This window comes from Grus americana, chromosome 20 (assembly GCF_028858705.1).
Source record: "Grus americana isolate bGruAme1 chromosome 20, bGruAme1.mat, whole genome shotgun sequence".
Classification (NCBI taxonomy): domain Eukaryota; kingdom Metazoa; phylum Chordata; class Aves; order Gruiformes; family Gruidae; genus Grus; species Grus americana.
The window spans coordinates 7113568-7129675 of NC_072871.1; the positions used below are offsets into that span (position 1 = coordinate 7113568).

The following is a 16108-nucleotide window of genomic DNA, read 5'->3' on the forward strand; positions in this document are numbered from 1 at the left end:
CCTCTCTTCCCTCCCATTTTTTTATCTGAGTTAGTAAGCTAAAGAGTGGAAGAGTCTGAGAAGTTCCTGATCTGGTAGAGAATGGAGCCAGGTGTTTGAGAACTGATGCAAATGAATCTCAGGGCTGTTAAAGCTCGCCTTGGCAAGTCTGCTCCTCTGTGCTGTGCCCATCCTTTCCCCAACCACCTTGAAATAGCTAGTCACTCTAGGCGGGGGGGGGGGGAAGTGAGTGTGTTTTGTAATATTCAGACAGAAGTAACCAATGATTTATTTCTCAAGTTTACTAATAACTTTACAGAAGTTAAAGAAAAACATGGTTATTAAAAGTACAGAAACCTATAAGCCACTAGCAGCCATCTAGTGATTCACACAGACTTTGTTCAGGATATACAGAATTCCACTTCTTTCCTGATTACTTAAAATATGATGGGAATTCCAAACTGAAGTTACTTTGTAGTCCTAAATTGTCCTTTCTTTATAGTCTTTAGCTTGGGTAATGCTGACAGAAACTCAATTTAAATACAACATCTGTTTGTATTAGGCATTGAAATTGAAAACCACTGTGAAAGGGGATGCCACAGCTAATTTGGCAACCACAAGCTTTTGTAAAAAGGAGGTGAGTGAACCTGTCTGTCTGAGGAGAGTTATGAAAAAAATAAATGCTATCGGGTATGGCATTGCATATCAGTTCTGCATACTGTTTATTTACTTTTGTAGTTAGATGCTGCAGCAGCAAAGGTGAAAGGTTATAGTGTCAAAGTGATTCTGCTGCCGGCATCGAATTAATAACAGATGAGCCTGAAGGCAGAAGCACTTCTCAAGTTAAAGCAAGTGTGGATATTTTTATATCTGAGAATATTTGATGGAAATGCCATTTTCCATATGCAATCATATTTTATTTTAACTTCTGTATCAAGTTTAAAACAAAATTCAGTTGTGTTTTTATTTCCTGTAGTACCAGATTTTGTTCAAGGGCATTAGGGAGTGAAAGATGCAAACCACACTCTTCTGCATGCATCTTATATACAGAAGCTTCAGAAGCGCTTCTAGAATTTGAGAGACTTCAGCTAATATTTAAATTGGGGGAGGAGGGGCAGACTCTGGGTGGTAAGTACAGAGAATACATGACAAGAGAACAATTTGGCAGAAAGGCAGTTTTAACTGTACCATGTGCTAGTGACTAAACATCGCAAACTGAGCCGGAAAATGTAAGCAAATGGCATATGCGCAGCGGTACATACATTTTAAGTCTATAGTGGGTTTTTTTAAATAAATACATATTGAGTAGTTCCAGGGTTGCGCTGAGTATCAGCTGCGTGTGTTTTAAGTCCAGTATTTCAGGAATGTGTCTTACGCTTACCAGTCTCCAAAACCAATTAATACAGAGAGTATTTCTTCTGCAAGAAAATTAACTAAATTTTGGTATTTCCAATTCAAAAATTATACTGTTTGGAAATGTATCCTGCCAAAAGCATTTACATGTTATTACTTGCCATTTTCCATCACATTCTGTGTCTGTCTGATCTGTATTTCTTAGTGTACTTAATATGTATCCTTTATGTTACTTCATAGCCTTGGGAATCTCAATCTTTCTGCAGTAATTTTCCTCATGAGGTTGTCTGTGCAGATTCTTGGGGCCAGTCCTTGCTGGTTTCTACAGATGCTGGCATCTTGTTAATAGATGGTTAGTAAATGATCCAGTGTTTTTGTGTCCATTTTTATGTATCTGACCATTTTCTTGAAAATGTATGTTCATAAGCTCTGTTCAGGTGTTGGTAGGCCTTCACCTACAGGGATAGCTACCAATCCAAGTGAATTTATGATATTTATGTAACCTAGTTGCAAAAATTCTCTCTGCACCAGAATCAAGCCATATTGGGGAGCCAGTGTTAATGCAGATTTCTGAATGTTTTGTTATTTCAGCTGTTGTTCTCTTGACTATCTGAAAAGACTTACGAAATCGTATCCAAGCTCAGGGGGTGTTTAAGTGGCTTGTCTGGATTTCTTAGCCCTCGACAGTAAGCATGAAGCCAAAGGCTTATGTGACAATGGAACCCTGCTTCCTCAATAGCAATGGTATTGCTAGTTTGACCCCTTATCCTCTGTGTGCCATGTAAGGCCGGTGGGACTGAGGGAATTAAGTTAGTTCTTGGTGATAATTCTCAAACTTCCCAAAGGAAGGTCCCTTTTAGGCTTCAGTTGCATAATCTGATGGTCCGTGGCAATGATAAAACTCTCCTGTGAGGAAGTACTGGCTATGATGCTGTGGTATACGTAGCAGCTTTGTGCAGCTTTTTTCATTTTCGTAAGTAAAAACCGAGACTTTTATTACAAGAAAGAGATAGCAAATTTTAGCAGGAATTTGAATAAATATACGTGTTTCTTTTTTAGATGGTCAACCATCAGTGCAAGTATTTGATAAAACTCTCCAAATAAAGCAGATGCATGTGTTGGAAGCTCTGGATCTTTTGATTGCCCGAACAGACAAAGGTAGAAGTCCCTGTTTTTTGATTCTCATATGAATGTGGCTGGTGCTAGGTATGTATGTCCTATGACACAATCGTGTCTATCAGTGGCAAATATATTAGATGCCTCATTTAGAATAAAGGAGCACATACAGCAACTGCTGTTATTTTCTAAAAGGTGGAGGGGGGGAACCCCTAAATGCTCAGTCATGCTTCCTTCAAGGCAAGCCCAAAACTGGTCATATGGTCTTTCTTCAGCCACTGTTGGAACTCGACACTCTTTGGAAATCTCCTTGACTGAATTATGTGTTTATTCAGTTGCACAAAAACACTGTCGCTGTCTTACCAAATGTGTTTTATTGGCATTTATTCTGCTAACTGTCACCACATCCTAGTGCTATAGAATGTATTTTCTTGAAAGTTCTGGTATAAAAGAACTTCCATGTTGTTTGGACTGACAATGTTTCCTTTTTACCCTCATTTGGAAGCATTAAATGTGCACTTTTCCAGTGAGGTACTTTTTACCCAGTAGTCCGTGACTGAATTTCGCAAAGAGAACATACACGAAGCAAGAACAGGCTCATTATGTGTAACACAGAGAAAACACGTATAAATATCATTGGTTTATTGTTCTTTACCACATTATGTCTGTTTGCTCAGTATTGGCTGAAGTTACATTTACCCAAACTCGGTAAAACGTGGTTCCTCTTGTATCATTGGGAGTTGCCCAGTTTGGCTGCACACGGTAAAATTCACCCCGGGACTTTACAGAACTGGCTCAAACTACCTGAGGGACATTGGCAGTTCTCTCTCAAGGCACCTGGAGGGCAGATGACATTTCTGAAGACCTGAAAAGGGTAGTTGTATCTGAAGCTTAGTTTGTGGAGCTTCTAGAAAGGGTGATTGCATTTAATTGTCAAAACATTGTACTGTATGGTTAAACCTGAAGAGAGGGCTGTAAGCAGGCATTTTGAGGTACAGAACAAGGTATTACTGGCACCAATTCATGACACTTCAGACATAATCTGATGAAGTCTTACTCATGTGAAGGCTTGCAGAGATTTTTAACTCTCGATAGGGACGCTTTCTGAAGCATTTAGGGGAAAGTTCTTTCATACTTGCTAGAATTCCGGCCTCCTATTTTGTATTTGCCTGCCACATTGAAATTAAGATCTGGGATGGAGGAAAAATCATACTTGCCTTTCATTTTCAGACTATACCTCAGCAGCAAAAATGAGAGAAATAATGAGTTAGATGAGCAATAGCATGCTCATACTGGGCTCATAAATTGGATTCAAACACTTTGTGGATTTTTAGGATAAAACGTTAAATGTTAAAAGGTTAACTTTTTAAGCTTAACTATCAGCAAGAACTTATTCAGGTCAAAATGCCAAGAGAAGGCGTTGAAGAAGCACCGATACAGCAGGTATCAGCGACAGCAGCACAAATCGTCTTGGTGGCAACAGCCTCTGTTCTCATACAGACACGGTTAAATCTAACACTACAGTGGGGTTGTTTGGGACATCTGATGATTAAATTTGTCCTAGTAATGAGAGGCAAGGCACAGAAATGGATCTGTTTTGTTCTCTAAACACTTTGGGGTTTTTTGTTCCAGCTTCATTTTGTGAAATGCCTAGGTACGAGGGCGAGGGGGGATGAGGGAGAACTGCTTTGCTTGCAAGAATGAAGTCTATAAGAGGTTAGAGAAAAACTAAAAAAGCTCAGATGGTAGTCACTTTTAAAAGCAGCCACAGATAAATCTAACGCTACAGCGGGGTTGTTTGGAACATCTGCAAAAGAACTAGTGTTGTGAAAGAGGAGTAATGCATCCTAGAGGACATACCGGTCAAACAGCCAGAGCTATTTTAAGCAACAAGGGAAGGTGAAGATTTATGTCTGCTTACTGTGGGGTGCACATCGCGTGGCCTATGGGGATTTAAATCCCAACTCCTTTTTAAAAGCATATCAAACCAATTTCAGTGAAGGCAGTGGTTGTTGTTCTGCCTTCATGGTGAAATGCCTGCGAGGGAAAGAAGTTATCGTATGTGTTACTCTTTGCTGCGCACGCATAGCATCTCCACAGAGGTAAATATGGCATGTTTTGATGGAAGCATAAAAGGTCTTCTGAAGCTTGGCATAACCTCCAAAAATAGCGGCGCTTAATTTAGGTGGTAATACTTGCTACCCACTATGTCTGCCTGTTTATAACCATTTCTTGATTTGAAGAATGCAGACATTTAGATTGGCCAGAAAAAATTCTCCAGTTTTGCTATGAGTGTGCAGTTGTAGGGTTTTGGAATTGTCTGCATCACCAAGAATGTTTGTAGAATATCTGGCTGGAATAGTAGCTCGAGTACAAAGACTGAATACTACAGTTATCACTGGAGGAGAAACTACTTAATCAGAGGCTGAATCTAGGAGAAAATGGTAATAAATTTAGAATAAACTTTTTTCGGTCTGGAATGGCTGCACTAAGAACAATCTCCAATCTCAGTGCAAGTGATGGCAGTCATAAGAATTACAGCTGATTCTAGATCAGGAAAGGTGGCCTTCCTTCAGGTAGTGTCAGTAGCTGCTTTAGCTTAAAATCAAAGTTGGTAGAAATGGAAGAGCGTTTTAAGGTGTTTGGTCATATGTAGGTTTTTATGTATATGATGGTGTTTGAAAACACTCAGATGCAGCACCAAGAATTGTGCAGTAGTTGTAAAACAGTGGATGAACTGGCAAGTCCTTGATTACATCTCTCATTCATAGCATTAAATGTTCCCTGAATTTGAGAGCCACTCTTGATTCCTTTCCTAAATAAAGATGCCACAAACTTGTTAGGGACTTTAGATTGACCAAAATGATCAATGAGCTGTTAGGCAGCAAACACAGCTGTCCAGTTTTGGGTGCGGGATTATAATTTGCACTTCCCAAGAGCTGGCAACAAGCTGTGAGACTTTCTGAGCAGACACTGCATAGTCATAAGCAATCGGAAGCAGTTCTTGCAAAGGTTTGTGACAGGGCTCGTACTCAGTTAACAGAAAAATCTCATGATACAGTGTTTACCAAGTGTCGTATTTCTAATACCGACTCTGCCTTATGCCATTTCTGAAGTGAAATTGGAGCCTCCGATACGTTTTTGTGTTGATTTCCCTAGTCCTGTGCGATGCTATCAAAAGTCACTCTTTTGTTTACTGAGTAAATTTTGGATTACAGATTTCTACAGAGGCCCACTGAGTTGCCTCTGCAGCTATCTAGCTCAGTCACTATCAGATGATCATTGCTAGCCAGGCCCAAAGTTATTCCAGCTGGCATGGAAGATGTTAGCTGGTCAAGTGCCATGGGCAGGGATGGTTTCAGAGAAGTCGAGGAGATCCTTGGACATAGTGGGAAACACCTCATAGCCCTACTCATCAAAAGGAGCAAGGCTTTAGAAGAGAGCAGCCTAGTGTTAGCAGGACTTAAAGCATGGGCTAGTTGACTTGCTGTAAATCTACAGCATAGTTTATCTTCTGGCAACTTGTTTGACATTACAAACGTAAGATGTGCGTTTTCTATGCCTTGATGTTTGTCTGACTAATAAGATTTGTCCCCACCACAGAAAACTATGTTTATGATCTTTGCTTGTTTGAGGAATTTGCCGGATTCTGATGCTGGATTATTCTTCAGGTTGTTATGTTTGCAATAACTAACTGAACACCAAAGGCAGGAGTAAGTCCAAAGAGAGACTGAATTGCTGAGAGCAGTAACACCGTCCTTGAACATTTGACTTCGCTCATGTATTTTGGCCTTCCCTCTGACAGGGTGTGAATGTTGCTTGCCATTCTTCTTCCACAAACTCGCTCACGGAAGCACAGATTCTTGCGTGCACGCATTCTTGAAAAGAGAGGGATTGCATATGTTTTGTTTCCCTTTTGTCAGTGTTGACAGTAAGAATTTGGTCTGAGTCGGATTACTTAATGTTTCGAATTGTGGCAGACTTAAGGAAGCATTGCGTCTTCTCTTGCTATGGGAGGAGAAAGTCATGCAGGAGCCAGATGTCGTGATTCGTGTTGCTGTTCTCTCAGAATTGAAGGCAGCACCTGTGATTTTGCTTTTGCCTTTATGGAGGGATCCACACCAGCTGCATATTAAGAAACCATGCTTAATTTTTCCAGCCATACCAGCTAGTCTAGTAAAAGTCACCTTTGTCAGAAAATCTTGCCTTGCTTGCATTTTAAGAAACTTGGTTTCTTAGATAAGAAACTATTCTTAGGTTGTTTTTCCCAACTGCAAGTAGTTAGTGCATCATTTATTTATCTGTTTTAAATTTAGGGGTTGTAGATTCCACTCGTATCTGTCTCTGTGGGAAGCAGATTTAGCCATGGAAGTAGATGCTGTATTATTTTTGCAGTTGGAATATGCCTTGAACCTAACTTGCCGTCCTTTGAAGAACTGATAAGCAAAACCAGTCTGCATCCCGAAGGGTTTCAAACTCTGTTAAGGATGCAGTTATCAGCTGCTCAGCTGAATGGTTCCAGCTTTTAAAGTTAACCCTTTTACTCTTGCCCTGTAGTTCATAGCTATTATATTTTTGCTGTCTTGCAAAATTTTGTATATTTGTGAAACAGTATACATTTCACTGTTGTGAAGCTCTTGTGTCATTCTTTGCTGTAGCACCACCTGATGGGAAACTCACCTACTGAACTGAAGGGGTTGGTTACTAGAGTTGTAAAGCCTAGAGAGTTCATAAGCGGTCTTGTATGACATTGCAGCTCATCCCCAGAGAAGCAGTATGTTTTGTTTATCTTTGCTGTGTTTGTTAGGTGCTGCTTCTCTTTGGAAGTATTAATTTCAAACTACCACTATGTTTTTTTTAAACTTTTCTTTCCTGGCTCTCTTCATCCTTCAGGGAAAGACTCTCGTCTCCTTGTCTTCAGACTCAGTGCTGTCCAAAAAGATATAGAAACAAAGCAAATAATAAGGAGCAAATATGACTGCAGAGAAAATAAACTGGAGAGAACAAAAGGTGATTTTATTATCCTGTGTTAAAAACATCCACTGTTGTATGATGCCTGTAGTTGCCAGGGGCTTATTGGCTCCCTTGAGGCAGTTGTAGGTGATCACCTTTAGTTTTTCCTCTGGATAGTCAATTCAAACTTTGTTAAGCTTGTATGTGAAAATAAGTATTAGTGAATAGTCCAGCATGACATTTTAGAACTTTGTAAAAATACCATGTTACTTGGCAGTCACTGCTGATGAAAAGCTCTAGAGAAAAATAGATGTGTTGCTTTCAGAATTGAGGGGTATGAGAAGAATTATGCAGGGATGTGAGACTGAAATAAAGGGCATCTTAAGGTGGAGGAACGCTGGCAAATCTCCATTAAATAGTAGTGCTTAGATTAGTTTGGGTGTTGCTGGTTATTTTAGAAGATGTGAACGTTTTCTGGTCTTCAGAAGCAAACTGCTTGGGAAAGCTGGAACCTGCAGAATAGTGCAAATCCATATACTTAGTCTTTACTTGCAAAAGATTTCAAGAACGTCATAGCCTTTTATCTTTTTCTAGAAGTTAATGTTATCCCGTTGGGAGGTGTGTAATTCTGTGTTTGTAAGTCATGCATCAGAGCCCTGTTACGTTAATCATCATACAAATACAGAACAAAAAAAGCAGACCCTACCCCAGACATTTACAATCTAGAGCATTGTTTCCTCAGGCTGCCATTTGTATGCCATTAATACTCACCTTGGCAGTGAACTAAGGATTGTTGTGGCTATTCGGAACAAACTACTTCTCGTCACAAAGAAATATAATCCATGCAACAGTTTGACCAGCAGCTCTCTGCTATCGTCATCTGAATCTCCAGTAGAGGAGTTCCAGTACATCCGGGTACGTGTAATCTAATCACTAATTACCTTAACAGACTGGGCAGCACTCATCTAGTGGGGGGGGGGGAAGACAAAGAGCATGCATTTTTATCTTCCTGAACCTCCAGACAAATAAAAGTGAGAAGCTATATGATGGAGTTCCATCATATATATGCCAAAGAAATCTTTAAGACTTTTTTAAATTAAGTTTCTGCTTGTTTTTTATCATGTTTCTGTGCTTAGAGCACATCCCTTTAAATTCATGGAGTGCCTGCAGCACCCGCAGTAGGAGCTTGAAAAAGAGAATAATTCTATTATTTCTGTTACAGGAAATATGCCTTTCTGACCCTCCAGTGGTTATGACGCTGGTGGATGGACCTACTGGAGACAGTGACAATATGATCTGTGTAGCATATCGGCATCAGTTTGATTTAGTTAATGAGAGTACTGGGGAGTCCTATAGATTGCATCATGTTGAAACAAACAAGGTAAGTTTTCATCATGGAACATATTTTCTTGCAGAACCACACTGAACATAATTTCTTGGAGACTTGGTGCTTCCCATGCTGACCTCCTGGGAGAGTCGTTTGTGGAGATCCTTGTGTCTCTTGCTTTTCACTTCTATAACCTCTGCTTTAGGGCACTCTGAGATATTTGTTGCTTTTGGGATATGTGATAATAATCACTCCCAAGAGAGGCAGTTATAAGGTATGACACGTTAGGAAAGAGCCTGCGTTTCAGGCTCTGGAATTTCGCTGTCAGCATAAATTCATTTTTCTCCTTTCTTAGTCAGTAGTTTGCTTTTTGCTTTTTTCTTTGTGTTTTGTTGTTTAAGAAATTGCAGCAAAATAACTTCAGTTGTTGGCCACCAGTATCTCATTCAGATTTGCCTATTTGCGTGTACTAAGGCTAAAATATTTACATGTAGTTTTTAGTTCTATTTAAGAAATTGCTGACCAGTCGACTAATAAATTAACTGAATCTTTCTAACTAGTATATAGGGTTAGGATTTAAGCAAATGTCCTGATTTTCAGAAAAGAGCTCCAATATTTCCTGCTGCTGGGAAGATAACGATCTTCAGCATCTCTAAAAAATCAGATAATTTACATTGTTTCTAAATATGGATGTGGATGTATAGCTTTAGGCCAAAAAAAAAAAAAAAGATTTTGCACACTTAATCTTTTTTGTTGTTTTTAACTATTTCTTTTCCTCATAATGAGATAAGGGACTACTCTTATCATTTGATGGTTCTTGTCGATAGGTTATTTTCTTTTTAAATCATCTGTATTTTTATTCAGATCTGATGATGAAGAGGTTTGGTACTCCTAGCATGGGCGATACAGTGTAAGCTTCTCCACAGCACTGGAAATCTGTCTTAATCTGGATAAGGAGGAACTACAAGTAAAGAATGGGGATGGAGAAGTACACCACCCCCCCGTTCCTTTTCTCCCCAGGAACCCTTATTTCCTTTGAGAACACAAACACAGCAGATAATTAATACGAGCTGAGCCAGTGATTTTTGTGATGTTAAAACGGGACACCACATTATTTCCATGGGTAACAGAGCAGAAATGGCTTTCAGTCACTACAAAGGACGGGTCAAAATGTGTTTGGTATAGATATATAAACTTCCAGGTCTGTTTAACAGTTCTTGACCTATACAGTAATCTTAAATCAAGAGGTGAACATCTAGCTTATTGTACAAAGGAAAGTCAAAGAACTGCTGTTCATGGAATTGGTCTCCAACCCCTCTCCCTGCCCAGGTAGCAAATGTTGTGGTCTGGGAAGCATTCGTCTAATGTAATCTTACGTATGTCATGAAAACGGTCTCATTTCCTGAACAGATAACCTACTTTTTATGGCTAGTTTGGGTTTTTAATCTAACTGTAAAAGACAAATACAGAGTTGAAATATGAGAATTTATGTAGCCTATGCTGTGTAAAAAAAAAAAAAAAAAAAAAAAAAAAAAAGAGAGAGAGAGAAAAAAGAAAAAATACTGTGGTTTATCCAGCATTGGGTCTCAGTTTCTAAATTCAGCCTATTCAGAAATCCTTAAGCGCATCCCTATCGACCTCTGTGTTAGTGGTTTTGAGCCAGTAATGGGTGCGTCTGACCTTTCTGCTAGTTGCGATGTGCAATGGAGCTTTTTGGATTTCACTTTTTGAAAAGACTTGTTAATTTTAGTATATCATGTTGACTTTCAGCTGTCCTGAACTCACCCCGTTTCCCAAAATTCGTATTGCCAAATAAGTTATGTAAGCTTTTATTGCTTTATGCTGCGGGTGTGGTATTCAGTATTCATTACTGCACAAAAGAAGTTGATTTCCATCCTGAGAGCATCCTGAAAATTAATCACAAAAGAGGCTGTATTTGAAAAAGGACTGCTTTTTTTCTTTCTTTTTTTTTTCCTTCTTTCTTTTATCTGTAGTTGTGCACTCCCCCAACTGATTGTCTTGCTTGTTAGTCAAAAGCTGGTTCTAATAACCTCATTATTCTCTGCCTGTTCATTTCTTTTTCCCATTATCATTGCAGGTTAATTTTGTTGCAGCTATTGATGTATATGAAGACGGTGAAGCTGGTCTACTGTTGTGTTATAACTGTAAGTATTTAGGGGAGACCAAAAATGGTAATACCTCAATCTGCATATGTAATTCTTTTTTCATTGGAGTCTAGCTCTGTATTTTAAAATAAATTTCTGTGTTTCATGGAAGGTTTTTCAATATGCATTCTTTTTAATTTAAGTGTGTATTGGAGAGACTAGAAATTGAAGTATTATTTTATTGCAGGGTATGTTGAATTTAGACATACTAGCTGTAAGGTTTTAATTTCAGCTATATAGATATGTATCTATATATTTATAGATGTTACCACCTCACAAAAGTCCTGTTTCTTCAGATCTAGCTCATTCTTTAGGTAGTTACACACTTACTAGGTGTTTTCAAGACATGTACAATTTAGCATTCCACCCCTTTTTCCTCTGTGTGCTGTTCCATTCTTTCTTTATGCTTTTTCTTCTGCCTGCTTCTTGGCGCTGTTGCATTATTTCATTATAATTCTCTCTCTCTGCTTTTATAAAACAGCCTTGGATATAACACGCATATGCTCTCCTCTGCAGTAGACTGGTACTTTTTCTTCTGATCCTCGTGAAAATAGAAGCCCTTAGCATGAAGCAGCCTTTAGGAGGCAATGCTGCAGGATGAGGCACAGCTTACTTTGTTGCAGAAGGCATGTCCTATCTGCCTCTTGAGAGTGAACATTGATGGAGACAGGATAAATACACCTGTGTTCCAGCACTGGCTATCAGATTGGTACCACAGAGCAAGTTCTAAGTGTCTCTAAGCTGTATCTTATTGTGCTCTGTGAAGCCTTATTGGTTCTGGTAGCTTGCTAGGTCCTACCTGGTTCTGGTTCACTTGGCACTGCTTAGGACTGAAAAGCTGACAGAGCACAGTAAACTCCACTTGTATTTCTGCACGGAATCAGGTCCCCTCTAATAGACCCATCGCTGAGCCAAAGCTAACAAACTTAGCTGATCTTAAAGTTACAATAAAGGTGCTGCGCAGGCTTGCATCAACTTGAATTCCTATTTCTAGGACAGTGTCACGGGGAAACCTGCGTTTGTTCTTTAGAGAGTTTTATAATTCTGGAAGTATCATCATAAAACAAATATGAAAACACAAGATTTGGCAGTGTCCTGAGTTTGTATTTAGAAGAAGACCTGTATTACATTTCTGGATGTAAACTTTGATTCAGTCAAAAGACAGTAATTACAGGAAAAAATATAATTTTGCCTGAAAAATAGAAAACAGCTGGAAGCAGTACGTATTTGAGAGGCTCATACATGTTTACCTGGAGAGCCCCCAGTACGCTCATATGAGCTTGTCAAGAAAAAAAGATGATTGCAATTGCATCTCATCTTTAAGCTTTCCTGTTATTTGCTGATATGACTTCTCAAGTCCTGAACTTGAATAGATGTTTGATCAGCACTAGTGCATGTGCTTAAAGAAAAATTTGTCAGCAGTGGAAGGTTAAGTTCCCTGTTATCTAGATTTATCAAAATAAAAATTAGGAATTGCATTGCCAGTAAGAAGCTGTATAAGCCAGCATTCATGTCTGACTCATGGAAAGACTCTTAATTTCAGACTCAGCGGACTTACAGCAGCTAAGAAGTAAGTTCACAAGTTATATAATTAATGAAATCTTTAGTGTTTGTAATATCCCATGTGTATAACAGTCTTCAAAGAATGTCAGCTGTGCTAGCATATGGCTGCTTGAAGGGCAGCTCTTACTGACAGAGAGGTACAGTTCTGCTGACTCTGCTTCTGAATTTTTCTTGCCTATTCCTCTATCCGTAGACAGAGTAAAGAACTGGTAACTGTTGAAACAGAGTAATACTTACTTTGTGAACTGTGACGACTTATTAAAATGTAGATCTTTTGAGCTTTCAAATGCTGTGTTCACAGAGGAAGCACATTTCCCTTATCTGTTTAGATACAGAAAGACTTCTACATAAATGTTCAATTATATATATAATGGCCACGCTTCTGCAAAATCCACCTCTAAAGTTGGTGTTTGTCACTTGCAGTGTAAGGTGATGGATGCTTCTTTTTTTCTTTTTTGTTACAGATGTTTGCCAATACAGAAAGGTATATCCTTTCAATGGAGGTTCTCCACTGATCCAGCCATCAGCTTATGACTTCCACTTCAGCTGGAATCAAGTTCCTTATGCTGTTGGTAGGAAAATATCTCTTTTTACTACATGGCTGGGTTTTTTTCATTACTATTTAGGCTTGCACTTGGCTGTTAGTGGAATTACAGTATATGTGCTAGGAATAAGCATGTTACATTCATGATGCCACTTTAGCTAAGTTTCTGCATATGATAATTTTAAAAAGTGAAGCCTTAGTGCCAAGTTCTTCCTCTGCTGAACTTTTTTTTCCTCTCTCTTTTTTTTTCTGTTTTTCATTTTCCATTCAGTCTATGTTCTGCTGGGCATGGAGAATGATGTTTTCTTCAAGCTCGATGTAGCTCAATGTCCATCAGTATGTTAGACAACCCTTTTCGTAGGAAAGGGAGATGCCAGAAGAGGTTAGATACTCAAGAACAGTTTCCATGGAGTATCCAAGAAGCATTTACATTAACCATTTTTTCCTTGCCAAATAATTTTTGTTTCATTGCAGTCTGTGCTTTCCCTTATATCCTCGCCTTCACTACTGATTCCATTGAGATCCGGTTAGTGGTGAATGGGAACTTAGTCCACACAGCAGTTGTGCCTGAGCTTCAACTTGTAGCGTCAAGGGTAAGACACAGGAAAATCATGTTTGACTATTTCTGTGATATGTTGGCATCTAATTCCCATAAAAAGTTGCTGCAGCCAAAAACCAAACAAACCAAAACTGAGACGTGTGCTCCCTGATGTGTGGTAACTGTTGATCTGCGTGCTCTTAGTTTATATCAAGTGCAAAGAGAATCAGAATCAATGTCCCTGTCCTTTATTGCTCACAGTAACACAGATCTGAGATATTTGACTGTTTATGGGGAAAATGCTGTCCTCGACATCACAGATGTTCCCTCCCTTACAGTGGGATAACCTTTCCATGACCAACCCTAGTTTGACTTAGCAGCAATACAGCAATAGTGGCAATAGAATATGGTGGACAAACATTTGAGCTCTTACTCAGAAGATGTTTAAGAAAGTCTCGCTGTACTAATGATGAGTTATTTGTCATTTCAGTCAGATATTTATTTTAAAGCTACTGCTGCAGTAAGTGGATCATCTGACAGCAGCTCTAAGGAAATGAGTTCAAGGAGTTCTCCTCAAACACCAACAGCTTATGAAATGCCAGGATGTCCTCTTTCTTCTGTGGAAGGTAACATGGTTTTCAGGCAGCTTGAATAACGATCTCTGATCACTCCAACAGCTATCACATCTCAGTGCAGCTGATCTTTTAATGAGGTGAAACTGATAAGCTAAAAGATTTTGAGTTCCTAGCTGAGAATCTGGAAGATAGATTTTCTATTTATCCACAGATATGAAGCACCTGGCTGAGCTTTTGCCCTGTAGTCTCTCTTCTGAATGCATGGTAGCACTGTTTGAAGAAATCATTTCCGTAGGAGTGGAGGAATTAAGCTACAGTAGCTTGATGAATCTTTGACAATATGGCCAAGATTAATAATGCAAAAAGAGGTATAAAATTTTGGGAAGACTTGAGAGTTCACATAGACCATTCCTCTTGTTTAAGGAAAGCTAACCTACCACTGGATATTTAAGGCTCTTTTGCGAACCAAAAGTGAGAAGGTCTAGCCTCAAAAGAGTTTGCACGGTCAATGTAGTGTAACGTGATCTGTGAACAATCAGTAGATAGGGAAACAACAACGGAGAAACGAGGGAACGTCAACTAGGTATCACAAGATGTATGTATATCTTCCTCAAATCTGCTGCTGCACTGTTGGCAGAAGGGGAAAGGAGAAAGGAATCACAATTTCAGTTTTTAAAAGGCAGTGCTATTTGATGGTAAGTTGTTGGGTGTTTGGGTTTTTTCCCTGGGAATTAGGAAAACACGTGGTATTTATATCATCTGAGAAGAGGAGCCATAATTTTAACCACTTGGGATCCAGGCTCCAATATACTTGCAACATACATGGAGAATATTGCACAGAGTGCAGTCATGGTGTAATAGTCAGAATACCAGCCTCAGGACATGTAAATTTACTTCCTGGTCCCACTGCTGATTCATCACATTGCCAAGAATCAGTCATCTTTTTCTCTCGAAGTCAAATTGCAAGTCTGCACAATGTGGTTGTATTTCTTCCTCCTTCTAGCCTATTTATGTTGAGAGATCTCTGGGGCAAGGAAGATCTTTGTTATTTGGGTTAAAAAGCACCCAGCACGACGAGTGTAATTTTTCTGTATAACTTTTCATTTAGAAGTATTAAGAACTGATTCTGTTGTGAAAGTGTAATGTTTTTTTTTCCTTCTGTGTTTCAGGTGAAGTTCCATGCAAAAACCTGTACAAAATTCCTCTCAGTAATCTGGTTGGGCGAAGCATTGAACGACCTCTAAAGTCACCTTTGACTCCCAAAGTCATCACTACCACAACGTCCAGTGGCATCGCCTCTCTGCCAGTTACTCACTCGCTATCCTTATCTCGTATGGAAATTAAAGAAATTGCAAGCAGAACACGTAAAGAATTGCTGGGTAAACTCTCCTCATTCTTCAGTGTACATATCAATTGCTAAGTATATCATTTCTAATCTTTGGATCATCACAGGCAGATTAATGAACACTGGCTGCATGTTACAAATAAGTAGTATAAACAAACAAACGAAGCTGTGAGAAAACATTATTTGCAAACTGTCTAGCCAGCATTTGATCACATATAATGTGACAGTGTTGTGAGTCAGGTAGAAACTATTCAGTTAATAATGGAAACCAGTGACAGATACCTCAATGTTTTCATGAATGCTTTATTTTCTGTTGAGAGTATTAAGTCTTTTATTCCTTTATTGAGGCCTCTTGGATGAGCCGATACCCAAGACAGAAAGTGCACAGAAGCAAAAAAAGGTTCCTCGAAGACAGTCAGACCCCAAGCAGGGAGCAGTAAGATCAACTAGCAGTGACAGGTAAATATACTGCCTTTAGAAAAGAACCTAAGTTAGGCTGTAAGTGTTTCCAGAATGGATTGGTTTTCAACCCGTTCATGCTTATCGCAGTTGGCATGGGACTGACTGAGACCTTTCTATACCAATGTGAATGTCACGCTAATGTGTTAGAGTATCTGAATACTGTAAGTATTGAAACAATTATACTTTTT

The 16108-nt window shown here is 39.1% G+C and overlaps 1 protein-coding gene across 8 annotated transcripts in view; it reads left to right on the plus strand.

Moving 5' to 3' along the window:
- Nucleotides 1-16108, plus strand: part of GARNL3 (GTPase activating Rap/RanGAP domain like 3) — a 57290-nt gene that overhangs the window by 34125 nt on the left and 7057 nt on the right. For all 8 annotated transcript variants that reach the window (XR_008580059.1, XR_008580057.1, XM_054849160.1 and 5 more), the window contains exons 17-28: nucleotides 542-616; nucleotides 1573-1684; nucleotides 2392-2490; nucleotides 7342-7458; nucleotides 8144-8316; nucleotides 8624-8782; nucleotides 10827-10893; nucleotides 12921-13028; nucleotides 13475-13593; nucleotides 14029-14164; nucleotides 15283-15492; nucleotides 15806-15917. Coding sequence is in view for 6 of the 8 variants with exons in the window: in XM_054849160.1 (XP_054705135.1) it covers nucleotides 542-616; nucleotides 1573-1684; nucleotides 2392-2490; nucleotides 7342-7458; nucleotides 8144-8316; nucleotides 8624-8782; nucleotides 10827-10893; nucleotides 12921-13028; nucleotides 13475-13593; nucleotides 14029-14164; nucleotides 15283-15492; nucleotides 15806-15917 (1487 nt within the window). In the remaining 2 variants the exon portion in view is untranslated. The remainder of the gene's footprint in view (nucleotides 1-541; nucleotides 617-1572; nucleotides 1685-2391; nucleotides 2491-7341; nucleotides 7459-8143; nucleotides 8317-8623; nucleotides 8783-10826; nucleotides 10894-12920; nucleotides 13029-13474; nucleotides 13594-14028; nucleotides 14165-15282; nucleotides 15493-15805; nucleotides 15918-16108) is intronic.